At 33.0% G+C, this 27,298-nt stretch overlaps 1 protein-coding gene across 5 annotated transcripts in view; it reads left to right on the top strand.

Moving 5' to 3' along the window:
- The window catches only part of LRRK2 (leucine rich repeat kinase 2), a 262,718-nt gene that overhangs the window by 128,260 nt on the left and 107,160 nt on the right, over window positions 1-27,298 (top strand). For all 5 annotated transcript variants that reach the window (XM_074194833.1, XM_074194832.1, XM_074194831.1 and 2 more), the window contains 5 exons: window positions 1,107-1,200; window positions 8,364-8,550; window positions 10,118-10,299; window positions 16,448-16,677; window positions 18,355-18,482. In XM_074194833.1, the coding sequence (XP_074050934.1) occupies window positions 1,107-1,200; window positions 8,364-8,550; window positions 10,118-10,299; window positions 16,448-16,677; window positions 18,355-18,482 (821 nt within the window). The remainder of the gene's footprint in view (window positions 1-1,106; window positions 1,201-8,363; window positions 8,551-10,117; window positions 10,300-16,447; window positions 16,678-18,354; window positions 18,483-27,298) is intronic.

The following is a 27,298-nucleotide window of genomic DNA, read 5'->3' as shown; positions in this document are numbered from 1 at the left end:
TGAGTACTACATTTTAAAAGGGATGTTATAAATGTAGAGTATATTGAATACAACCAGCAGAGATTTTTCTTCAGCTCATATGATATAGAAGAAATATGACAGATTTTTGTCCAGAAAAGAGATGATTTCATGGTTATAGGGATTTTCAAATATTGGTGGGTTTTTGAAATTTGAACATTTTAATACTATAATAGAGCAGTTAGCATTGTTCTATTTTTATCCTTTATAACATAATTGGAATTATTAGTTGAAAATAAGTACATAGATTATAAGTTTGAAAATAAGAAAAAATCTTACTACAAATAATTTATTTAACAATGGGCTACTGCTTCAGAAGGTAGTAATTTTTCAATCAGAGGAAGTACTCAAACATTAGCTAGGTGATCATTTCCCAAAGTGTACTGAAGATAAAACTTATGCTATATTTGGCAGTTGGAGTCCCTTCCAACTTTTCTATCCAATGATTCATTAATTCCAAGTTTAGTTTCTTAACATGGTTACATAACTTAGTCAGTATCACCATCTGATTTCATTTTTGCCAGCTAAGTACTTTTTTCCATTACTTCTAAATTTTAATGACTTTTTTTTGGCAAGGCAATAGGGTTAAGTGACTTGCCCAAGGTCACACAACTAGGTAATTATTAAGTGTCTGAGGCTGGATTTGAACTCAGGTACTCCTGACTCCACTGTGCCACCTTGCTGCCCCAGCTCTTTTTTTTAAAGAAAACATCCTTTTTTTCTTTAAGTAATATAGAATGTACTCATTGATAATTTGAATTTAGAGTATTTGATTTAACTAACATCTGTTATAAATTATAGTTGACATCTTATAGTGATACCTTGAAGTTGAGTTTAAATTTAGGGAGTTGGTTGAAGTTCTCAGATGAAAAGATTCTCATATGTATTATGTGGTATTGCTATGTTTAATACTAGTACAAAAAATATTTCAGTTTAAAGAAGAAAAAAAATTTAGTGGATAAAGGAGTCAAAGTGTTTTTTAGATAAAACTGGCATCTTAAACAAAGCATCTGATAAAGTATCAGGAAATGTTAAGCCAATAAAGAAGTAATGAAAATGCACATCATTTGGTTTCTTTTCTCTTGTAGTTGCTGTGCCTTACTTGCCCTCTAGCATAACAATTCTGAATTTGTCACAAAACAAATTTACATGTATTCCAGAAGTAATTCTCAGTCTTCCGCAGTAAGTTTATTTTACTTTAAATCTTAGATATAAAGTTTGAATTGGAGACATTAATAAATGTAAATATATAAATAGATAGATCTATAGATATATATCAAAGGGTATGAACAATTTTATTGCTCTTTGGGCATAGTTCTGTATTACTCTCCACATTGTATTGATTCTTAAATCCTTACTTGAAAAAAATATATATATATACATATATATATATATAGGTCTATATATGCCTGTTGGTTTTTGTATGCATATAGATGTTTAGCTTCAAGTAAATAAAAAGTGCTGGTTGATATGATATTTTTTAAAGTAGGGTTGTTTGATGTTTTGTAGAAACAGTCTTATGGTCTACTTTTTTGCAACTATAAAAATCCACATTTCTGATTTTACTGGTGAAGGAAACCAACTCTTTTGACATAGATCATGTATGCTTCAATTTAGCATCTTAACTAGGTTAAGTGACTTGACTATAAAGACATTCTGTTTCAGAGGTGAAACTTGAAACCAAGTCTATGAGATTGGTTCTCTATCCTCTCTACCTCTCTCTTTTTGATATTATTGAATTATAATGATTGAATGAAACTTGAATAGCCATTTTATCGATTCATTTTTTAATTTATTTTTTCATCCATATGTATATTTTAAGTTACATATATATTTTTAAGTTACAAAATTTCCTTCCTTCTCCCTCCCCTCAACAGGGAACAGTCATGTTAACATTGTACATACATATTTTTGATAAACATGTTTACAAATTAGTCATTTTCAGTATGAGGAATTAGGATTAAAGGAAAATTATATGAGAGGTAATTTTTATAAAGTGTTCATCAGATTCTGAAGAGTTGTTTTTTGTTTTGTTTTGTTTTTCTTCCTCTGGATGGGGATAACATTATCCATAGCCAGTCTAATATGATTGTCCTAGCTCTCTGAACAGCTGAGAAGAACTGCTTCCATCAAGGTTGATCATCTCACAATTTTGTTAATGTGTACATTGTTCTCTTGGCTGCTCCAGTCACTCAGTATCGGGATCCTATAACTCATTCCATGCTTCTCTAGAGTCTGAAGAGTTATGGTTTCTTACTGAACAATAATATTCCATAGTATTCATGTACCTAATTTGTTTGGCCATTACTCAGTTGATGGAAAGCCCCTCAATTTCCAATTCTTGGCCTTTACCAAAAGAGCTTCTATGAATAATCTGGAACATTTGGGATTTTTCCTATTTTTTTATAATTTCTCCTGGATATAGACATAGAATTGGAAGTTCTGGGTCAAAGGGTATGAACAGTTTTATTGCTCTTTGGGCATAGTTCTGTATTGCTCTTCACATTGTATTGATCAATTCTTAAAACTTTACTTGAAAGATCATTTTAATTTGTATAAGTGTAAAAATTGAAAATGCATTATTGATTTTGAAAATATATAAAATTTTTTCCTGATAGAGATGTTCTTTGATGAAAATAGAGAATTGCTTTCTAGTTCTAGAGTTCTTGACATATTTTTACTATAATAAAAGACAAAAAGTATAAGAAATTACAATTGAAGGCACTACTATAACTTTTTATTTTATTCAGGAAAATCCTGTGCTTTTTAATTTTTTAAGATTTTATATACTATTTTGTTTTTCACCAGATTCATGTTAAAAATAATTTTAACATTCATTTATAAAATTCTGGTTTCCAAATTCTCTCCCTTCCTCTTATCCAGTCTCCATCCCCTAAATGAGATTATCTATGTGTAGTCATGCAAAAAATTTCCATAATAGTCATGTTGTGAAAGAAAATATAGACACTCCCCCCAAAAACCCTCAGATGTTTTGGATCATTTTATTCCTGAGAGTAGGTGAATCATTTATAACTGATCATTTTATAATATTGCTGTTACCTGTACACAGTATATTTCATTTTTCATAGGCTCATGTCAAATCCTGATCATCAATTTTTATAGCAGAATAGTATTCCATCATAATCATATGACACAGTGCTTCAATTTTCAGTTAAAAGGAATCATAAATATTTTTGTTTATATAGGTTCTTTTCTTTTTTTGTTTTTTATCTCTTTTTGGGATACAAATCTAGTAATGATATTGAGTATGAAAGGTCTTATAGCCTTTAGAGTTTTGTTCAACTCCACCAAACTTTGTAAGGTTACCTAAGTCAGGACCACCTTCTGATTTCATTATTCCCAGCTGTGTACTTTTTTTGAATTAATGACTCATTTTTCCCTCCTCCCTTCCAAGATTTGTCATATTCTTTCTCTGTTCTATTGGCAAATCTAACAAGTATGAGATACTATCTCAGAATTGTTTTAATCTGGTTAATCTTTTTTAAATGGCTATTGATAGCTTTGATTACTTAATCTGAAAACTATTCATATCTTTTTATCATTTGTAAATTGGGAAGTGGTTCTTATTTTTGCAAATTTGATTCAGTTCTCTGTGTTTAAGAAATGAGGCCTTTATAAGAAAAATTTCCTTCAAGTATTTTTTCTCAATTAATATTACTAACTTTACTTCCCTTCATCCTGTTTCTACCCCTGTATATTCTATTCTCTCTCCTTTTACTTTGACCTCTTTAAAAATGTTTTGGTTGTGACTACATCTTGCCCCAGTCTACTCTTCCTTTAATCATGCCCTGCTCAGCTCCATCCTCATCCCCTTCTACTTTTGTGTGGGGTAAGATAGATTGAGTATGTATGTTATTCCCTCTTGGAGCCAATTCTGCTGAGAGTAGGAGTCACTCACTCTGCTTCACCTCTCCCCTCCTTCCTCTTCACTGTAAAAAGCTTTTTCGTGCTTCTTTTATGAAAAATAATTTACCCCATTCCTCTCTCACCTATTAATTTTTTAAAGATATCATCATTTCATATTCTACTCACTCCTCTGCCTTCTGTGTTCAAGTTTCATAATCAAAAGAGCAAAGATGAATCATATAAAAAAGAAATAAAAGGAATATAGGAATAATAAATAATTTTATCATACCAAAACTTTAAGATGCAACTAAAGCAGTTCTCCTAGGGAAAATGTACATATCTAAATACTATCATTAATAAAAAGAGAAAGAACAGAAGAAATATGAAAAATTAATATCAAAAAAATTGCCATACATAATTGAGAAATATGTATAATCCTTTTGATTCTCAGTCAGTAATCAACTAAGTACTATCACTTACTTTTTATAAGATTTAATTCAGGTTTCTGTGGAAACTTATTCCTCCTTACCACATGATTGGAATTTTACAGGGAGAAATTGAAAGGCAGCGTGGTACAGTAGAAAGCATACAGAATTTGGAGTCAAAGTTCTTGCTTCAAATTTAAACTTAGCTATTTTATAGTATATGATCTTAAGCAAGTTGTTTAATTTTTTTCTAGGCCTTAATTGTTAATCTGTTCATTAGATGATTTCTGACATCTATTCCAGTTTTGTTTAATGCTTCAGTTAAAGGCTTATTTCAGTGTAGAGGTATACCAAGTTGATTTATTGTTTAAGTTGATTATTTAGTAAATAAGCCTTTACTTGCCCCCATCTCAGTTTATACTTAATTTCTTTTTTAAATCTTTTTTTTCATTCTAGAAGGAATATGATTTCCTTTCATATTTCACTCTCTATTTTCCTTTTAAGGCAGTTACTCAAGTACTTAATAAAGGGGCAGCTAGGTGGCACAGTGGATAAAGCACCGGCCCTGGAGTCAGGAGTACCTGGGTTCAAATCCAGTCTCAGATACTTAATAATTACCTAGCTGTGTGGCCTTGGGCAAGCCACTTAATGCCATTTGCCTTGCAAAAAACCTTAAAGAAACCCAAATACTTAATAAAGTTTATATTGCTCATTAAAAATTTTATCCTAGTTACAATTACAGAAAATAAATTGACCTGGATAAGAGAAAAAAAGAGCCTATTTTTAATTTTAGACCCCAGATAATGAACAAAAGTGAGCCATAATTAACAAATATTTGTTGAATGATTCACTAAACTTTCCTCTTTGTGAAAGGCTATTCAAAACATTTTTTCTTTGAAAACTTTTTAGTTTTTACTGAAATTTTCATGGTGTATATTGCTCATAGAAAATTCTAGGTATATTTCACATTTTCTCAATAGAATTTTTGGAGAGGTTACATGCTACATGTATTGATAACCTTTGAAGAAGAAATATTACCTTGTGGGTAAGAATAAAAGCAAATTAATTTCCTTTATCATTTTGTAATGTACTGTTTCGCTGTTCTAGTATTAAATTATGTTTTTTTATTTGCCTTAACTGTGAAACTTTTGTTGCCTTTTAAGTAATTCATTGGCTATGTTGAAAGAAGGGAAAATAGAATAATCTCTAAGAGATCAAAGTCAGGACTCATGATTAAAAATATTCATAGTAGTGTTGCTATGGAGATATTTTTATCTGAGGCAAAGCAAGGAGACCAGTGTCATTAGATAGCAGGTTCTGTGGTGATATACCTTACTTTATAGAGTAAGGTGTAAGAAGACAACAAAGGTAGGAGGGGTCAGTGTTGTGAAGGGCTTAGAATGTCCAGCAAAGGATTTTATTGGGAATAACATGGTCAGATCTGCTCTTTAAAAAGATCACTTTGAAGCTGAGTAGAGGATGGACTAGAGTTGGAAGGGAGTTAAAAGAAGGGAAAAGAAGACTATTGTAATGGTTGATGTGGATCTATAACAAGGTGACTGGAACATAATAGATATTAGGAAACCAAAATTATCAGGTCTTGCCAATAGATTGAAAATGAAGGAGGAAAGAGAATGTGGAATTAAGCCTAGATAACTGGAAGGACCTCTCTTCCATTTTATCTCTCTCCAGTGCTTCTGCCCTATGCCACCCTGGCTTCAATCTTCTATCCCTCCCCCCAACTACTGTTAAACATGCCTTTGAAGGACTTGAAATAGAAAAGCAGCATCGAAGGAAGAATCCGGCACTCTGAGCACTTTGCCAGGCTGTAAAAAAGGGATTTATGTTGTCTTTCTTCCTTTCCTGCCCTTCTCATTGAAAATGAGCTATTAGATGAGAAGGGGGCCTCCCATGCCACAGTTGGAAGTTCAGTCTGAGGAAATTTCAGGCACAGTTAAGGGAATGGACACATTTTCCAAACATCAATGCAATGAGACATTCACCTGAGAAAGTTTGAAGGGGCATGATTTCTGGTACTGACATATCAAGAAAGAATCAGCTTTGGCAATCAAAAATTAATCCAACTGCCTAGCAGAGATGTGCCCAGGATGGAGCTACATGAAGAATCTATGGTTTAAGTCCACTTTTGCCAATGAAAATAGGTGCAGCTGTGGGAGAGTGTGGCCTAAATTTTGGATGATAATGTTTTGGAGCTACTATTTTTATCATGTCAATTTTATAGTTCCCTTTGCTAAGAGCTAATTCTATCTACTAATTTTGTCTATAAAAGAGGAAGGATATTGGTTTGTGTTTATGAGAGTAGTAGCTATATTTTAGGGAAGCAGTTTAGTTTGCTACAAATGTTAAAGCAATAATTTTGAAGAACTATACTAAGTACAAGACTGTTTCTGAATACCCTCTACTTGGCAGAGATGTATCTTTTCAAACATGACCAATGTTTTGAATTATCTTGTTGGACTATTACTTTTTTTGTTACAAGACAAAGTTCCTTTGGTGTTTAAGCGGAGAGAGATGAGTTAGTGGATCAAAGTAGAGACTAAAAAAGTATTTCAACAAAAGATACAAAAATAACTAGATCAAAATGGAAAACCTCAGACAAGGACATCAAAGGGATAATTTGGCTACAACTGTGTTTTCAAATTCAACTCTTATTTTTGTTCTTTGAAATGTTTGTGTTTACTGTTGATTTCATTTATGAAAATAAAAGTTACATTAAATAAAGTATAAAAATATTTATTATCTTAAAGCCTAAAAATTTAAAATAATTCATTACATGTTATTTGGTTTGATATAATTAAGATTCAGCATTTATCATTCATTTCAAGGTACCAATACAGAATCAAAATAATTCACCAAATACAAGAAAGCAATGTTTTTTAAAAAGTCACCATAACTTCTACTATATTAAGACACATATCTAAAGATATATTTTGCTATGTTTATTATCTTCTTTTAGTGCTTTCCAGATATTTTGCCTTAGTCAAGTAATAATAACGTATGAGGCAGAGCCAAGGAACATAAATTTCCTTGACCTTTAGAAAGAAGCATCAAACCTGAGATCTTTTTGGCCTGCACATCAATGTAACTTAAATGTTTAATAGAATAAATACAGAAATACAAACCAACATGCATAATGTTAATTTGTGATTTTCTAAAGTCAATATGAAGCTAGAATATGGGTCCTTTAATCTATTTAATTTTAACCCTTGTTTTAGGATGTCTATTGTTTAAAACAATATAACAGCAAAATATACAGATTTGGTTCTCAATAGAGCCTCTTAACAATGAGAAGAAAAATGTAATTAAGACATCTGGTGAAGGAAAGAAGTAATACAGTAATTGTTATTTTTTATATCTCTTGTGTATGACTTATGTTTTAAAAATTGTAGTCCTTAAGAAGAGCTAGGTGGTACAGTGGGTAGAGCACTGGCCCTGGAGTCAGGAGGTCCTGAGTTCAAATCCAGCCTCAGACATTTACACACCTAGCTGTGTGACCTTGGGCAAGTCATTTAACTCCACTGCCTTGCAAAAAAAATTGTGGTCTTTTCATTCTGAAGCTATCCTTTCCCTAGAAGCAATTGAAATTAAAGAAGCACAACTTCAGTTTTGTTGTTTATGTCTTATACTCACTTATATAGCCTTGTTACTTTATCATATGTGTGTTCTAATATTTTCCCCTATATATGTTATTTCAGTTTTGATAGATCTCTCTCTATATATATGTATTTATAGATAGATAGATATTTGAGCTTTCTTTTTTTTTTAGGTTTTTTCAAGGCAAATGGGGTTAAGTGGCTTGCCTAAGGCCACACAGCTAGGTAATTAGTAAGTGTATGAGACAGGATTTGAACCCAGGTACTCCTGACTCCAGGGCTGGTTCTTTATGCACTACACCACCTAGCTGTCCCTTGAGCTTTCTTTGATAAGATTTACTTTTATTTTCATAATTTCTTATACCATAGCTTTTAAAATGTTTTCAAATATGTATGAATTATGACTTTTATTTTTAATCTTGTCTTTTGTCACTTTCAGTTTGCGGTCATTAGATTTGAGCTGCAATGAAATTCACATTCTACCTGGGCCTGCATACTGGAAATCGTTAAACTTAAGGGAACTCTTGTTTAATCATAATCAGATCAGGATTTTGGACTTAAGTGAAAAAGCATACACATGGTCACGAATGGAGAAATTACACTTGTCCCATAATAAACTGAAGGAGGTAAAAGATCATTCTATGACAAACAAATAATTATTGCTGTTTTAAAGCTCTGATACAATAATTTGCACTATAATCACTCAGCATTATCAGTTTGCTTTTATTCTGCAGGAAGTTTTCTTGGCAAAAATACTGGAATGGTTTTCATTCCCTTCTTCAGCCCATTTTACAGATACAGAAACTGAAACAAAAAGAATTACTAGTTAAGTGTTTGAGGTCATATTTGAACTCAGATCTTCTTGACTCTAGGTCCAAAAACTGTTCACTGCTCCACTTAGCATTCCTTTTAAATGCTATGTTTTTGAGTAATATCAGCCCTGAAATGGGAAGTGTTTTAGCAGATTATGCTATACTCATCATCCTATAGAATCATATAATCCACGAGGTGTTTATTTTTCTCCCTTTATTTCAGGAGTGTTTTGAATTCTATAAATTTCCTATAAATCATGGTAGGTTACCTCAGATATTTTGGGTATCTTTAAATTATTTACAAAGAAATTTCATTTATTCTCATTTTTTTCTAGTACTGTATACATATTTACATATTTTATATGCTTTATATCCTGTTGTTTTGCTGATATTATTAACATCTTAATTTCTTTGCTGTTTATTTCTCTATTGTTTTATTAAAGTAAACATCATGTCAAAAACAGGAGTAATTCTTGATCAATGTTTTTAATTTTGGTTCTGTTCCTTTTCTTTTTCTGCTATAACTAAAGTTTCAAATATAGTACTTATAGGAAAAGTTGGTAGTTTTACCTTATTTCTTTATTGTAAAAAATACTACCACTATATCTTAAGCATATATTTTAATTATGTCATAGAAGAGCCTAGGAATTTATTTTAAACAGTGAAATGGTTACATCTTTTGATGCTTCTTCTTTAAAAAAAAATAAAACTAAACTGAAAAGTAGAGTCAGGAAGATGTGTTTAAATCCTTTACCTGACATCTAGTATTCTGTGATTTTGGGGCAAGTCATTTAAACTCCTAGGTCCTCCTAAGAGCTTAAGTCATAAACTAGTTTTGATTTGTTTTAATTGCAGAGTTCCTACACTGTCCTCATATTAAAAGAAATGCATATCTCACATTTTGGAATGGTTTAAGGTTATAATGTCATTTAACACAAGAGGATGAGAACTTTAATAGAAGACTCAAGAGTATTAATTGATGCTTTTAGGTATTAGTGAATAGATTTCTACCAATTTTACTCAAGAAAATAATTCAAAGAAATGAAATGAAAATTCAGGTGATAAAATTTAGTTTATACAATAATATGAACTTTCTTATATCAAAGGTTTGAAATAATGAAATGTGTTACCAAAGTTAATTTCAAAAGAAAATTTTTGAAAAAATAAAAGGCAATAATGGATTAACCTTTTGAAAATGATTTATGATAAATAATTTATGAAGAAAATAAAAAATCTGGAAAATTTTTAGAATGTGTTGATAATTTGTCCTACTCTAATGACAAGTGAAGTGTTAACTTTATGTTTTTCAGTTCTGCTTTTCTCTTTTTGAAATGTCTTTTACAAAAAAATTTTATCCAATTCTTTTTTTTATTTCATTAAGATTCCTCCAGAAATCGGTTTTCTTGAAAATTTAACATCTCTTGATGTGAGTTACAATTTGGAACTGAGATCCTTTCCTAATGAAATGGGAAAATTAACTAAAATTTGGGACCTCCCTTTGGATGAATTGCATCTTAATTTTGATTTTAAGCATATAGGATACAAGACCAGAGATATCATAAGGTTAGATAATTTATTTTCATTTTTTTATCTCTAGTTTCATACTCCCAAAGCTTGTGATTTTCCTGGGAATTTCATTTTTGACATAGAATGAATTTGGGAACCACATAGTTTTAGTGTGTTTTTGCTTTAATGTATTTGCTTTTTTTTTAGTAGATTTTGGTTTGCAAAGATAAATTATAAAGAGTGGTCTAATTTACTCTTAACTAGTATTGTCTCTAATTTAGAAAGCTGCCATTAATGGTGATGCCTCATTAAAATGATGTGGAAGTATGAGGAAGATATTAGCATATGAGTATGCTTTTCTAATGCACTATGCTTTTTTCTATAAAATTAATTTTTTATTAAGCTAGCAAGAAGTAATTTCACAACTAATTGCTATAAGACAAAGAAATATATTACATTGTTACAGTCTACTACATTAAATCACTATACTTCATTTAGTCACAGTGTATTTTTAGAGTACCTTTTGTGTTCGGGTTCCATGCTTAATTAATTATTAGTTCATTGATAAAAATCAGTAACTCTACTTGAGTGAATGACTCATCTAAACTCTTTCTTAGAGTTAGAAGCCTTCTCATCTTCTTTCAAAAAAGGTTTTCTAAAAGACATGTCTTATAAAAATATTTAAACTTTTAGAACTATTGTTTTGAACTTAATTTTAATATAATTGGTTGTGTCTTTTTATTCTCATGCTAAACTGATATTTATAGGATGACTTATACCCACTATCACTGAACCTGATTCTTAAGATTCTTTTTGATAGAATAGAAACACCTATGAATCCATTGAATCATCAAAAATTCAAGGAAAATTGTCATTGCAAGCATTTCAGTCTTTGTTAATTTGGAAACTTGCCGAGAAATATCCATTAGAATCCAATTCTGATCTTGTCAGCAACTAAAAATTCAAATCACTTAAAACATTTTAATTTGCTCATGAGCAGAAAATATGCTTTATAAAAGCATCATTTTAATATTACTGTTTTTTAAAGGTGGTTTAATTGTACTTAATCAAGTTATTGTATACGTTTTGTATTTATATTGTATATATACATTTCGACAATATTAAGAAAGAAGTTTACTTGAAAAATAAATTAACAATGAATTATGAAAATTTAACTTCTTGAAAAGGTCTGCATTAATTTCAGTGTTAATTATTATTATTTCACAGAAATAAACTTATAACTGTGTAATAGAAGACTTGATCTTTCACTTTAATTCCAGGCTTTGATAAATAACTGCCTGCTAAACATTGGTGTTTTTAGGTATCTCAAACTCAACAAGTCTAAGACATAACTAATTATCTTTTCTCCTAAATTCATTTGGCTTTCTTAATATCCTTATTTTTGCGTGTGTGAATATGTGTGCGCCTCTCTTCTAATCTCCTAGCTTTGTAATTTCAATTATCCTTGAATCTTCACCTTCTGACACCCCCCATATGTAATTATTTGTCATGTCTTGTAGATTCCATTCCCAAAACATCTCCCTACCAATGATATACTTTTCCACAGGACTCTCTCATTTCCATTTCATTATCAATTGCCATTATCTAATTATGTTATTATTCTTTTCAAGAAGTTTCAGTGACTCCTCTTTGCCTTTAGTTTAAAACATGAACTCTAATTGGCATAAACTGTCACTCATACAATATATGTGTATTATTATATAAAATATGTTGTGTCCTGGAATGTTCTCTTTGCTCATCTGGAAGCTTAAAATCTTTAACTTTCTTGAAAGTTCAGATTAAGGGCTATTTTTGATTCTTCTGGTATTTTGCCTTCTCCCAATTACTTTATATTTTATGCATACTTATATACACTTTTATGTAAAGTATTTTCTGTGTAAGAGATGTAGTGAGGTAAAATGGATAAAGAGTTGGCTTCAGAACCAAATATGTCTGGATTTAGGTCTGTCCTGGCACATCCTGGCTCTGTGGCTAAGTCATATAACCTGTACACACCTCTATTTAAATCTAGGATTTGGAGAAAATGCTAAACTCCTTTACTGAGGGAGTTCTTTTACCTGGAAGTTCCCCGTATAAATGAAATTACAAATTCAGTCCCTTTTCCTTTTTATCTGTGTATATGTTTTTTCCAGAAGTAGAATATTATATGCTTGTTCTTGTCATTCTAGCCTTAGGGCATAAGCATCTGGCACTCAGCAGCCCTTTAATAAATTTAGTGAAAGTAAATACATTAAAGTGGTTCTATAAATGATGATGTAAATTTATATTTAGAATTCTTTAATTTAACAGTATTTAAAATAGTTCCTCCACTTCCTTGCACTATTTGTGCATATGTGTGTATATGTATTTATATCTTTATATAAAACACTGAATTCTTGAAGTTGTAGTAGGTCTCATCAGTTTGGAAAGTCTTTGAATATATATATATATATATATATATATATATATATATATATATATATATATATTCATCTTCTGTGGACCAGTCTTATTAATGGTGAAAAGGTTTATCACCAAAATGTGATATAATTTTTAGCTACTCTATTGATCTCCACTTTCACATCACCTATTGGTTCTTGTCTTTTGTTTTTGAACAAGACCAAAATTACATCTCTATGATAGAGACAAATTACACTGTATCTGACTGTGGCTGATCAGATCAAAATGAGCTTGGAATGTTCTACAAGTAATTCATGTAAGTCCAAGATAAGTGAACCTGGTGCTTACTCAAAACTGATGTATCTGTGTTTCCTTTGAACTGCTTCAATTCTACCTTGCTCATAGAGCACAGCACCTTCTCTTTTGAGGACATGTCATATTAGGCAGTTCTGTGCCAGTGACTCCCATGATACACAATCAATTCTAAAGTTAAGAGAGACCATCAGGGTGTGCCTGTACTCCTTCTGAACCCCTTGTGAGCACTTTCCCCCTTGGTACTCCATAAAATAGTCTTTTTGGCAAGTGCATGTTTAGCATTTTAACAATGTGGCCAGCCCATCATAGTTGCTTGCTCTGTGGTAATGTTGGAATGCTTGACAGTTTAGCTTGAGAAGGGACCTCAGTGACTGGTATCTTCTCCTGCCAGATGACCATCAGAATTTTCCTAAGTGTTCAATCCATCTCTCTAAGATCATGTGCCTATCATTAATAAATGTGGCTCCTTTAGCACCAAGTAGTTGAGATGTACCATATGCCTTTAGCCTATAAATAGCCTTCAAGGCATCATGAAAGCACTTTGGATTGTTACTTTCTGCATAAAACTAAATTTCATCTACCTCCTTACTGAACTAGGAATCCTGTGTCCCTCTAAGCTTTGCTTGTACTTTACTTTTGATGGAATTTAAATGCTGCCTTCTTAGAAATGATTGAACTATCCTGCTGGTAAATCCTGTGGAGTTCTCATTTTTCATTTAAAAATTTTTGTATTTCCATCCATTTCATCAAACCAATCTTGAAGTTTGGGAGTGTTCTAAACAAATGAAAGTCTATATACCAAATCTCTGAAAAGCTTCCCTCTCTTTTTCAGCTCTACTATTATCAACTGTGTGTTGACACAACTTTCCCTCTAGGTTAGCAACAAACTGTTCTCACTCAGAGAGATACTCTAATCTCTTGATGTTAGTTCTTTTGGTAGTCATTTTGCCTTGGAGCTGCTGATCAATCTCTGATCTATCCAGCACTCAGAACCACACATGGCCTTTGTCACTCTCACATCCTGTCAGTCTCTTCTCCTTACAATCACATGGTCTATTAGATGCTAATGTTTATTGCATGCATTTTATTGTGTTTTGGTAAAGAGAAGTCAATGTTTGAGATGAGAAAGTCAAGAGAGGCATAAATCTTCAGTAGTAGGTGACAATTGCTGTTGCTGTTTCCAACTCCATTCCTCCCAAGTACTTCCTGCAATGTCTGTTAGTCTGAACCTACTCTAGCATTAAAGTCACCTAGAATTATAAGCTTGTCAACTTTTGGTACATTGATGATAAGGGTCTCTAGATCTTCATTAAAATTTTCTTTGACTTCAGGATTTGTCATGGTGGGAGCTTAGGCATTGATGGCATTTTCCTGGGAGTAGCAACCTCATCCTCTTGAGCCTATCATTCACTTTTGGAAGCATACAAGATTATTGACTAGATTAGTTTTGATGGCAAAACCTACGCCCAACTTCACAGTGCTCCCCTTCACAGCAGTCAATACAGGAAAAACATGTATCTAGCTCCAACTTCAGTGAACTGGCCTTCATTTGTCTGCCTTGTTTCACTTAGGCCTGCTATTTGGATATGATAGTTCTTGCTATCATATCATCTATTGGATCTTGTGTTGTCTGTGATTGTGTGCACATTCCATGTATCAATGTTGTACCAGTGGTGAGTAGAATCTTCTTTGGAGTAGTTTTTGTATTTTTTTGTCTGTGTTTTTATGGCAGGACGGGATCCCTGCCTGCCACAGTAATCACCTTAGGGTTGGGTAAGCAGACAATTTTTAGGGCACCCTTCCACACACCAGAAGTGAGCAGTGTGATCCTTAAAAGAGCTGCTCAGATACCTGTAGGACTGCTGAATCCCACAGCTGCTTTCAATGGGCAAACAACCTTATAGCCTGCAGCCCCCAGTGTATCCATACATGCTGCTTCATCACTTACCTGTCACCAGAGGACTTTGAGATTGGAATGGTGGTGGTATGGATGATGTCCTTTGAATTGTACATAAATTGAATTTAAATGAGGCAGAGCTGCACTAAGTCATCGTCCTCTCTCCGAAAGTTATCATGGTCCAGTGGCAAGACAGAATCAAAACAACTGATGATGGTTCTAGATGCAATGAATTACCTTGGCATCTTCAATGTCTAACCAAGCTCTAAGTACTCCACAGCACCTGCTTCAGCTGTCTTCATGGTCATTGGAATGAAGTGTTCTCATCTGCCCATTCCACCAGTGGAAGCCTTCATATACTTAGGGTAGACACCCATATCCCCCAACTCAAAATGAGTTTGAGATTTCTCAAGAACCCTCAACCTGGTTTAGCCTGTTCACTGAAATGATTTACCAAAGTGTGACCTCTTGAGCTTCTTGGAGCCACAGATGAGAGTTAGGTGGCTCATGTGGACATAAGAGGTGGAAAATAGCCCTCACCCCAGAAGTACTAATTTTCCTTGAACATACCCTTACACACTCTGTCAGACATCTATTCTCAGTATATTCAAATCCCCCCTCTTCCAAATTTCCTTATTCTTGTTTAAGGCATATCAGTCTCCCAATCCAAATATAACAGCCTCATTGTTGGATTCAATCCATGTATCCATTCTTTTAACAGGGCCTTTCATTTCTACCTTTGCAGCATCTCTCATACTTCACCCTCTACCCTCCTTTACATATCATCACTTCATACTTGGATTATTTCAGTAGTCTTCTGCTTGTACTCAAGTATCTGACTACTCTAGTTCATCTTCCACTAAGTCATCAAAGTGTTCTTCCTAAAGTGAAGCACTGATCATGCTAACTCCCTACTCAATTCCAGTAGTTAGCCATTACCTCTAGAATCCTTTGTCCTTTGTCTTTTGAAAGTCCTTCACAATCTATCCCCTTCCTATCTTTCTTCTTATACTTTATTTCCTTCTTAATACTCTTAATAACCAGAAACACCTACCTTCTTGTTGTTCTATCTCCTAATTCCATGACTTTTCACCAGGCCTCAATACTTTTGTCTTTTTCACCTTCTTCTCTAGTTTCCTTCAAGATTCAGCTTAAATAATTGCTTTTGTTTTTCTTTTTTTCCCTCCCTTATGCTTATGCATTAGCTCTGAGATTACTTTCCATTCTTTATTTCACATGTATATGGATTGTTTGAATGCTATTTCCTCCATTAAATGTGAAGTCTTTGGGGATAAAGGTTTTTCTTTCTTTGCTCTAGTCTTTAATAGTATTTGACACCTAGTTAATACTTTATGAGTGAAATGTGGAAGAAAATAACCACATTATTGAAAATTTGTATCCTTCAAAATTTGTTTCAAAAAGTACCACATTTTCTTAAACATGAGGATATTCTTTGAAAAGCAAATTTTGCTAAATACTGTCTTCAGACTATTCAGAAGTTGAAATTACATGAAAAAATAATGCCTATAAACTATTAATTGCAATGAAAATGCTATAGTAATGTATTCTTTAATATTTTCTTTGAAATGACAGGTTTCTTCAGCAGAGGTTAAAGAAGGCAGTGCCCTATAATCGAATGAAACTTATGGTTGTGGGAAATACTGGCAGTGGAAAAACTACAGTGTTGCAACAGTTAATGAAATATAAAAGAACAGATTTGAGCCCCCTGAGTACTACAGTAGGCATCGATGTAAAAGACTGGTCTATCCAGGTGAAGAACAAAGGGAAGAAAGAGTTATTCCTAAATGTCTGGGATTTTTCAGGTATCCATTTCAGCAAAATGTTTCATTTAGTTCTGCATTTACTAATTAATTGTTTAAACCTTTGATATTGTCAAAAGAACATTTTTGATGCTTATTATGAATGGATTATGGGCATTATTTTGTCTTCCTAAAGTTGAGCTGGTAGGATGAAAAACTCTGGCAGATTCTACCAAACCAGCAAGGTTTAGACTATGGGATTAGTAATGAGTTGTATGTATGTCATCTGAACAAACAGCACTCTAGACAAATTTAGAAAAATCTCATCACTATGTTGACTGAAGTCTTTTTACTTTTAGCAACTCCTAAAGTTCTGTATGTTGTAGATTAATTATCAGTTGCAGTTGTGGAGGCAAGTACACATACCATTGAAATCTCTCAAATATTTCGAAGATAATTTAGATTACTGGGTTTAGAAAATCATTTATTTTTTTTTCTTAAAGCACATGAAAATAGGAATGATGGTAGGAAGAGAAAGAATCCTAAGACTACTGATTCTTCCTCAGTTATGTCTTAGCAAGTAGAATAGAGGGAATAGCAAAGTGGAGAGTAACTGACAAAAGGTAGGTGGGTGTGTAGATGATAGCTGGCATTCTCAGAATCATATGTTAAACTCTGGCATATATTCTGGGAATCCCTACTATTAAAGCCTAGTATTTATCTCTTTTTAAAATGGCTTAATTCATTTTCATTGTCCCTTTTTCCAGTTAGATCTTGCTGTAGTACTTCATCTAGGCACAGAAATTACTTTCTGTTTTTGAAGCCTATCTATGTAGTTTTTGCAAGACAAATGGGGCTAAGTGGCTTGCCCAAGGCCACACAGTGTCTGAGGCCAGATTTGAACTCAGGTACTCCTGACTACAGGACCAGTGCTCTATCCACTGCACCACCTAGCAGCCCCTGAAGCCGATCTATGTTAATGGAATGATAAGTTTGATGGGATCTAAAGCTCTCACTCTTTGGATCTTAAAAAAGTCATTTAACATTTAATTTTGGGATCTCTTATTTTCTTTCTCTAAATTTGGTAAATTGGTTTTCCTCCTCTTTTTTTAAAATCAGTATTTTAAAGCAGTCACATGGTATAATAGAGAGAAAAGCTTAGATCAGGGGCAGCTAACATTTAGCCTGTGGGGCCTATGAAATCATTTAGTCTGTTGCTGCCATGGCAACCACAGGCTAGACTTGAAATTCAAGAAATCTAGGAGCTTTTTAGGGGGTGAATTAATTAAATGCTTTACCAAATCTAACAGGCTATTCTTTAAGTTGAAAATTTTGAATGATTCTTGAATAATGTTATAAATATCCAAATGACCCTTGGCAGAAAGATTCCTCATACCTGATTGAGAGAAAGAACAATAAATTTGGAGTCTAAGGATGTTTTTGCCATTCATATGATGAGTCACTTAGTCTTTTGAGGCTTCATCTTCCTTATCTATATAATGAAGGGTTGGATTAGGTGGTCTTTATGTTCTGTTCTAGTCATTTGTTCTATGGTTACTTGAAATCTTTAATTAGGTTAAAATCTCATGAACCATCTCTTGTGGTTTGTGTCAGTGAAGGAGGATTATGCACAATATTGAAATCGCATTCTGTCATATATCAAACATTATTATTTCAGAAATGCATAGTTTCTTGTGGTTTTCAAGCATGGAAAACATGTTGAGTGACTTTTTCATTTAGGACGAGAAGAATTCTACAGCACCCACCCTCACTTTATGACACAACGAGCATTATATCTTGCTGTATATGATCTTAGCAAAGGACTTGCTGAAGTGGATGCTATGAAGCCATGGCTCTTCAACATAAAGGTGACTATAACAATTTTAAAATTTGAACTAATTTTTTTAAAATTCCACATAATTTGGTTTTAAGTAAATTCATCTAAAGCACTTATTTCCTATTTTCTCTTCATGAATCAATACATTTTCAAGAAATGTTAATATAATATTTATGCTATTGACCTTGACAGATTTTCTAAATAATTTGGAACATCATTTCTAAAGCGGCCATAATCTGTAATCAGTGATAAAGATGGTAGATGCTACATTTCAGCTAGAAAATAAAGGTGTAATATTTCTCCATCCAAAATCACAACCACCCAAAAAAATCTTTCCCAAAAAATCTTGTTTAGAACCCCTACTCTAAAAACAATGAATACTCAGTTCTAAATAATACCTTTGAAATAAATTTTTTTTTGCACATAAACTCTTTTAATAACTGTAGTATAGTTAACATCTTATTTATTCAATACTGGTAGGAAATATGGCATAGAAATAAATTTTCTGTAAAACTGAAGATCATTCCTTTATAAGTATCAGTACTATTATATATGATCATTTTTTTAATAAAGGCATTTCTAAATAAATGTCTTTCTATGATTTGTAACATGGAGCACACTAAAATAATTTAACATTTTCTTGATGAACCAGAACTCTCATTATCAAAATTGTATATGATATTATGTATGAAAATTATTATTTTGGATCTTAAATAAGAACAAATACATATATAAATACATGGATTTGTAATGGCTCTTTAGATTTTTTGATGATTATTTTTTGTACTTCTTGATTTTCTTCTATGTTCTAGATAATTGAGGGGGTCAGGTAAATTTTCTTCAGGTAAATGAGGTATTATAATGACTTTTGATTTAAACTCAGAAGTTCAAAAACTTGAATTCTTATACATTAGTGAAAAAATAAAAATATAGATTATTAGTTATTCAGATATTTCTTGTTCATTCAGAGATGTTTATTTTACACAGAAGTCAAAATATATTCTTAAGGATTTATGAAATCTTTCAGAAGAATCTAATAGATATCTAAAATAATGCCTTGCTTGAAAAAGTCTGGAAACTGTTAATAAAGGGTTGGGTAGAACTTGGGTAGAAGCTTAGCAATATTTTAAAAATTGTTGTGATTTAATTTTTGTTCTACTTCTTAATTAAAAATAGGGATACATAACTGTAGATCTAAGGTAACTGAGAAATTTTTTGAAGTCATTTTAGTACTATTATATATTAAATAGGATAGAGGGAATGAACATTGAGATTAAGTTAAGAAACTTGTTTTTGAACCTTTCTCAGTTGGTCTTAAATTGATCATTAGATTCTCTTAGACTTGATTTCCTTCTTTGCAAAACAGAACTTAACATGATTGTACAGCCTACCTCAACATTTTTGGAAGGATTGAATAAAATAGCAGATTTAAAATACTTTGCAAACCATAAAGGACCATAGAAGTGCTAAATATAATAATAATTGTTAATATCATCATTTCACTAAATTAATAAATCAAGTCCTCATCATGGCATATGAGTGATAACTGTTTCTTAAGATCAGGTGTTTTTCACTTAATTGGAAAGGTTTCAAGTATGGTCCCAGTAACAGACTTGTATGTATATAGTTGAAGAAATAATCTGTTTGGAGAGGTTCATCATCAAAAGTTTAACCTTCAGATAATTTTTCTCACAAATACTAATGAAGATCATCCAATAAATGAGAGGGGAGCATTATCATATTTATCCTAAATATTAGATAAATTGGACTTTCATCTACTCCTGGGCAATCCCTTATGCATAGCCTTAGAAAATATTATTAGTTATTTGAAGAGAAAAAGAAATGACACAGAAGTCATTCTCTGCAGTTGATCAATAAGAATAACTTTCTAGAAATTACAATTCAGTTCAACATCAAGTGCCTACTTTATGCTCAATACCCTTCTAAGTACTGATTATACAAATTAGTAGCTAACATTTATATAGCTCTTATAGATAACCAATTTTATCATCAGAACCATTTTGGGAGGTACATACTGTTATTTTCCTCATTTTACACATGAGGAAACTTTAGGGTATATAGAGAGATTCAACAACTGACCTAAAGTTGCACAATTGAATTTGAAGTCGTGTCTTCCTCATTATATGTACATATGTGTCACTATCCTAAATATGAGGTTAAAAATCTGAAAACTAGCTTCATCCCCTTGAATAGATGTGGGTAGAATTTTTACCAAATTTACTAACTTCCCCCTACAACTGCTCCCAGTTGTTGTGACTTTCTCACAACAGACTTCATTTTCCCCAATTCAGAACACTGAGAAGTCTCTGAGGACAGAGAAATGCACCTAGTGAATCCTGAATTGCTTAGTATGGAAAGAGACTGAGATGCTTTGAAATCTACACTCTAGGGGAAACTACAATCAGAAAGGGGAAAGGAGGAAAGTTAATAGGGGAAATGGGTGGGGGAGAGAGAAAAAAGAGGAGACAAAGGTCTTATAAAGAAGAAAACTTTAAGACCTTTTTCTACAGGACAAGCATTAATAACATAAAGAAATGTGGCTTTCAGATCAAGTAAACAAGTTCAGGCATTTATAAATAATTGCTGCACAATACAGGGAAATTGTCCAACAGATAAGACACAGGACCCTGGGGAATATGAGAACATGGAATCACATGTTCTCTCTAAAAGTGGAAGAGCCTTGAATGCAAACTTTCAAAGCTTGATTGAAAAGAGAGAGAAGATAATTATAAGGGACATGAATTGTAGAATAGGTGTTAAAGAAAGACAGAGAGGAAGAATAATGAAGAGAGTGAGAGAGATCTTTTTTTGGAAAAGTGACACAGGACAGCTAGTTGGCTCAATGAATAGAGCACCAGCCTTGGAGTCAGGAGTACCTGGGTTTAAATCCAACCTCAGACACTTAAAAATTACCTAGCCATGTGGCCTTGGGCAAACCACTTAGCCCCATTGCCTTGAAAAATCTAAAAAAAAAGTGACACAAAAAATGATATTTTAAAAATTACTTAGAAGTCCTATTCTTTTAAAGGAAGGGAAGAATCAAATAATCAGATAAATGTAGGGGCAAAAAAGAGGAGTGGATTAGGGGGTGAAGGGAAGAGCACCAGTTATGAATAGGATCACTTTTTTAATGATTTATTTATTTTCACATTACTACAATAATCTTATTGTGAAAAATAGATATATACTCCCTTTCCTCCCTCCAAAAGATAGAGAAACCTCAAGAGAAATGAAGTGGGAGGTGGGGAAGTGTACTTCAGTCTGTGTTTAGATACCTTGGTCTCTGTCTCTGGGTTGAGTTGCATTCTTCATCATAAGTCCATCAGAGAAGTTGCTTCAATATTTTTTCCACACTTTCTATTGTTAACTATATTTCCTTTCATTCTATTCCTTCCCACTTCCATTTATTCTGTTCTCTCTCTCCTTTCACCATATCCCTCCTCAGAAGTGTGTTGTATCTGTCTACCCTCTCCCACAATCTGCTTATTTTCTATCACCTACAACCCCCTTCCCCTCCCTCTGCCCCCCCTTTTCCCACTCCTTTCCTCTCCTTTTTTCTCTAGGGTTATGATAGATTTCTATACTCTATTGAGTGTGTTTGTTATTTCCTCTCTGAGCCATTTCTGATGAGAATGAAGGCTCACTCATCCCCCCTCACCTTTCCCACTTACACTACGTTGCAAAAGATTTTTCTTGCCTCTATTATGTGAAATTTATTAGCCCAGTCTACTTTTCCTTGCCCTTTCTCCCAGTATATTCCTATTTCACCCAAGACCTCCATTTTTATACTACATTATACCATTGTATTCAGCTCCCTTCCTATACCATGTCTATAAAAGCTCCTTCTAATTGCTCTTATAAATGACAAGATTCATATGAGTTATCAGTATCTTTGTTCCATGCAGGAATACACACAATTCAACATCATTGAATATCTCCTAATAATCTCCCTTCCTGTTCACCCTCTGTATACTTCACCTGAGTCCTGTACTCAAAGACCAAACTTTCTGTTCAGCTATGGTCGTTTCAACAGGAAAGTTTGAAAGTCCCCTGTTTCATTGAATGTCCAGCTTTTCCCCTGAAAGAGGATGTTCAGTTTTTCTGGATAGTTGATTCTTGGTTGTAATCCAAGCTCTTTCACGTTCTGGGATGTCATATTCCAAGCTCTATCAACTCCATGCTGTGCCAGTGTCTCCAGTGTTACACAATCAATTCCAAAGGTATTAAGAGAGACCTTTAGTGGCCTTGTATCATTTATTCCAACCCCACTGTGTGAGTTCTCCACAAAAAGTCTTTTTGATATTTGAACAACTTTGTTCAAAAACTCATTGTAGTTGTACTCCCTGTGGTAATGTTTGAATGCTTGGCAGTTTAGCTCAAGAAAGGACCTCAGTGTCTGTTTCTGGTAGTCAGTCTAATACTCCTCTCCTACACTTTCTTTTGGAGCCTCTCAGTGAGCTAGTTCTTCTAGTGTCTGTGTCAACCTCATTATCAGTGTCTACCTTCCTGGAAAGCACACTGACAAGGTAAGGAAACTTAACCACGGCATTCAAAATTTCTCTATTTGTTGTAACCAACAGTTCCACATATGGATAGTATGGTGTTGGCTAAGGAGCACCTATGTTTTTTAGGTGTTGATTGTCAGGCCAAAATAGCACAAGAAGATGAGAACTGATTCATACTTTGTAGCATCTCTGCTTCAGAGGCAGCTTTGAGTGCACAATCATGTGCAAAGAGAAGATAAAACCTAATTCTACTACCTTCTTTTATGCTAATAACTGTACAAAGTATAGCCATAGAGAGGTTTTTAAAATATTAATAATTTATTAATTATTTTATACTTGATGTAATAATTAATAAAATAATAATCTTTTAATAATTTCTATCAAAACCTCAAAAACATGCATTGGTGACACACAAAAACATTTCTGAGTAGATATGAGAGTGAAAATTGGATGCCTACTATTATTTCTTACTATATAGTATTTCTTATAGTATTATACTACTATATAGTATATTATATAGTGTTATATAGTATTTCTTAAAGAGCTAATAGCAATAATAAGATAAGAGAAAGAAGTTAATGGCAAAAAAAAGGTGTAACACTAATCAATAAAAAAGCTTCAGCAAAATCACAGACTACAAATAAATTCTCAAAAATCAACATTTCTTTATAGTAATAACAAAACAATATTGTCTTTTTGGAACCACAGTCTCTATAAACTTATGCAGCTTGGCCCTGAAAAACTTTCTCTTTCTCTGATGACAAAATTAAGCAATCTTTGTATTGAACATTAATGTTAGGGAGAGATGGTAGAGTGGGGCAGAGATAATGCAACATCTCCACATGTAAGTAACACAAATTTTATTTAAAATACAAATCATTTTCCATAAAATATATTAAAGATTGAAAGCATGTGGAAAGGATCAAGGAAAGGCCTCATGTAGGAGGTGGAAGTTGTGCTGTATTTTAAAGAAAGTTAGAGAGGCAGAAGGGCAGGAGAGAAATGTAGACTAGATAGATTTGGAAAACTGTATTTTGCAGGACATGAAATGTTACACATATAGGGAACAGAAAGTTAGTGTATTTGACTATAATGTTAGAGTGTGAAGTAAATGGAGTTACCTTCTGTACAGATAGATTTAATTTAAATGGTTTGAACTCTGCATGCTTTGTTTTAAAAAAATAGAAAAAGAATTTAAATAGTACTATGAGCATAATGTATATGAAATGGAAAAAATGTGAAAATCTTGTTTCCTCAGTGAGTCCTCAGCTCTCAAAAATGTGAGCATCTTTCTGTGCTCATTCTAATCTCTTCTTATGTTTAGGAATTCATTTGGCTTAGGTTGTTAGAGCTACTAAAAAGGTCAGCCTTTAGGGGCAGCTAGGTAGTGCAGTGGATAGAGCACTTAATAATTACCTAGCTGTGTGGCCTTGGGTAAGCCACTTAACTCCATTTGCCTTGCAAAAAACCTAAAAAAAAAACACAAAAAGGTCAGCCTTAGTTGACCTTCCTAGTTATCCTGGTCAGCAACAGTATCACTATTTTGACCTTATTTTGTTCTTTCTTTTCTCATAGTGAGGAAGGGAGAAGACATGTGATGATATAATTACATTTATGTGAAAAGATACATTGTATAAAGTGCTGGGCAGTGGACTTGAAACTAAGAAGATCTGGGTTCAGATGTTCCCTTTTGATACTACCTATGGGCAGTCACTTAGCATTACTGTTATTTTCTTCATTTGTAAAAACAGGGGAATAGACCCAAATGCATTTAAGGTCCCTTACACCTCTAGTTTTATTATCCAATGAAAGAGTATTTTCCTTCTTAATCAGTTTTTCTTAGCAGCTAAGTTTTTTTTTATTGTTTTTGGGTTTTGTTTTGTTTTTGGACACATAGTATTATGTGACTAGTTCAGTCATTTAAACATACTCTACCAGAGGTGTCAAGCAAGTAGCAAAGAGCCAGATAAAAATGTAATTGGAAAATGTTCAACATTATAAATCAAGATACTGTATCACATAGAAAATGTTAATTTGAGGTTTCACAAGAATTGATTTCCATTTGAGTTTGATATCATTACTCTAGGCAGTGAACAGTCTGATCATAATTTTCAGGAATAATAGTAGCTTAAATGAATAGATATCTCCTTCCAAGTTTAGTTCCTGCTCTTATCCCTGTCCCTAGCTTTCTTGGAATAGTGTTCTTGAGTCATCCTCTCTACTAGTAATAGATTGAGGCAGAGTAAAAAAATAAAAACTTTTTCCATATTCAGATGCTCACAGATTCAGAATCTCTTCTTTTAAAGCAGGGATTCTGAACTTTGGAGAGGGAGGTCTGAATCTGGATAGGAAAACTATTAAGACATAATTGGTTTCCTTTGTAATCCTGTGGTTTTTTTTTATTTTATACATTTAAAAACATTTTTTTTCTAAGAAGGGTTACATTTTCACTAGATTGCTAATGGGGTGCATAAACAAAAAATTCTGAGAATCCTTATTTTTAAGAAATTCTATCCTCTTCTATCTATTGTTGTTCAGTCTTGTCCCACTATTCCTGACCCTGTGGACAATAAGGGTTTTCTTGGCAAAGATTACTTAAGTGTCTTGCCATATCCTTCTAAAGTGAATTAAGATAAACAGGTGTAGTGAGTTGCCCGGAGTCCCACAGTTAGTAAATGTCTGAGACTGGATTTGAATTAAGGTATTCCTGACTGCAGACTCGATGCTTTATCCATTGAACTACCTAGTAGCTTCCTTTAGTACAGTACCTAACTGTGCCAGGCATTGTGCTATTATTTCACCTTCAAGTAGGTGCTATTATTATTATCCTCATTTTATAGAGGAGGAAACTGAAGAAAATAGAGATTAGGTTTCCCAGAGTCAGAACTAGTCTGAAACTGGATTTGAACTTGGATCTTCCTGATTCTAGAACCATAAGTTTATCTACTGTACCACCTCTCTGCTAATGACATTGTACTTTATGGACAATTGCACAATGCAGTTTTTACCTTATGCACTGACTTTGACCCTCATCTCCATGTAATACATGATTCCATTATAAAGTGAGCATAATATGTGACTTCTTTGTAATATGAAATGACTAGAAAAATAAATAGAAACCAACAATATTGTGGAAGATCTTAGAAATCCAGACTGAGGATTAGCATTTTATCCTGGAGGCAATAGAGTAATCATTGGAAATTGCATGGTCAAATTTCTGTGGATGGAATGAAAAGGATAGAACTTGAAAGCAGAGAAACCAATTAGGAGGCTATTGTAGTAATGTGGGTTTGCCATTAAGACTTTATAAATGGTTTATATGAAATTATGGGGAAGCTATATGACTGAATGGATAGAGCTCTTAACCAAGAATGGGTTAAAATCTAGCTTATTACATAACTCGAGGCAAGTTACTTTACCTCTTAAACTAGTCTTTACTCATTGGAAAAGGAAATGGCAAACCACTCCAGTATCTTTGTCAAGAAAACCCTACAGAATGGAGTCATGAAGAGTCAGACATGACTGAAAAACAACAATAAAACATAATTTACAATATAATTTATAGTAACATAATAGTAAAAGACTTTTTAACAGTGTATTTATGTGTGAGTAGGGAGACAGAGATGGATGTGAGAGATGTTACAGAAGTAAAATTGACAAGACTGGGCATCCAGTTGGGCATGGGACATGAGAGTGTGGGAGATTTCATTGGCCATCTGAGAAAACAAAATGCTGATTTGGAGAACTATTGGGTGCAATTGGGTGTGTAATTTGGAGACATTGTCTATGACTTAGCTCAAGAACAACCTTCTTGATGAGTTTTATGTGGAATATTTGTTCAGTTATTTCTATTGTATCCAATTGTGATTCCATTTAGTTTTCTTGACAAAGATGTTAGTCTGTCATTTCTTTCTCTAGCTCATTTTACAGATGAGGAACTGAGGAAAGCAGAGTTAAGATACTTTTCAGGGTCACATAGCTAGTAAATATCTGAGACCAGACATGAACTCTGGACGATAAGTCTTCCTGACTTCAGGTCCAATATTCTTTCCACTGTGCCACCTAATTGCACCAAATGAACTCTAAGCAGGACTGTTCTTCCTAGCCACAGTTAAGATACTGAGAAAATTCTTGAACATCCCTTGCACTTTTGAACATTTCTCTTTGGAAAAGAAAGTTCATATTGTATTTGAACTGCTGGTAATTCAGTAAATCTTAATTGATATTTTCCTAAATGAATTGGTGAATAAGAGGCAGACTTGGTGGTATTCTTCATTAAGTGGTTTTCTGTCTTGGGAAAGATAATGTGAACCCAACTGAG

This window comes from Macrotis lagotis, chromosome 7 (genome assembly GCF_037893015.1).
Source record: "Macrotis lagotis isolate mMagLag1 chromosome 7, bilby.v1.9.chrom.fasta, whole genome shotgun sequence".
Taxonomy (NCBI): Eukaryota; Metazoa; Chordata; class Mammalia; order Peramelemorphia; family Peramelidae; genus Macrotis; species Macrotis lagotis.
Note: the sequence above shows the minus strand (reverse complement) of the source record. Positions and strands in the feature narration are given on the sequence as shown.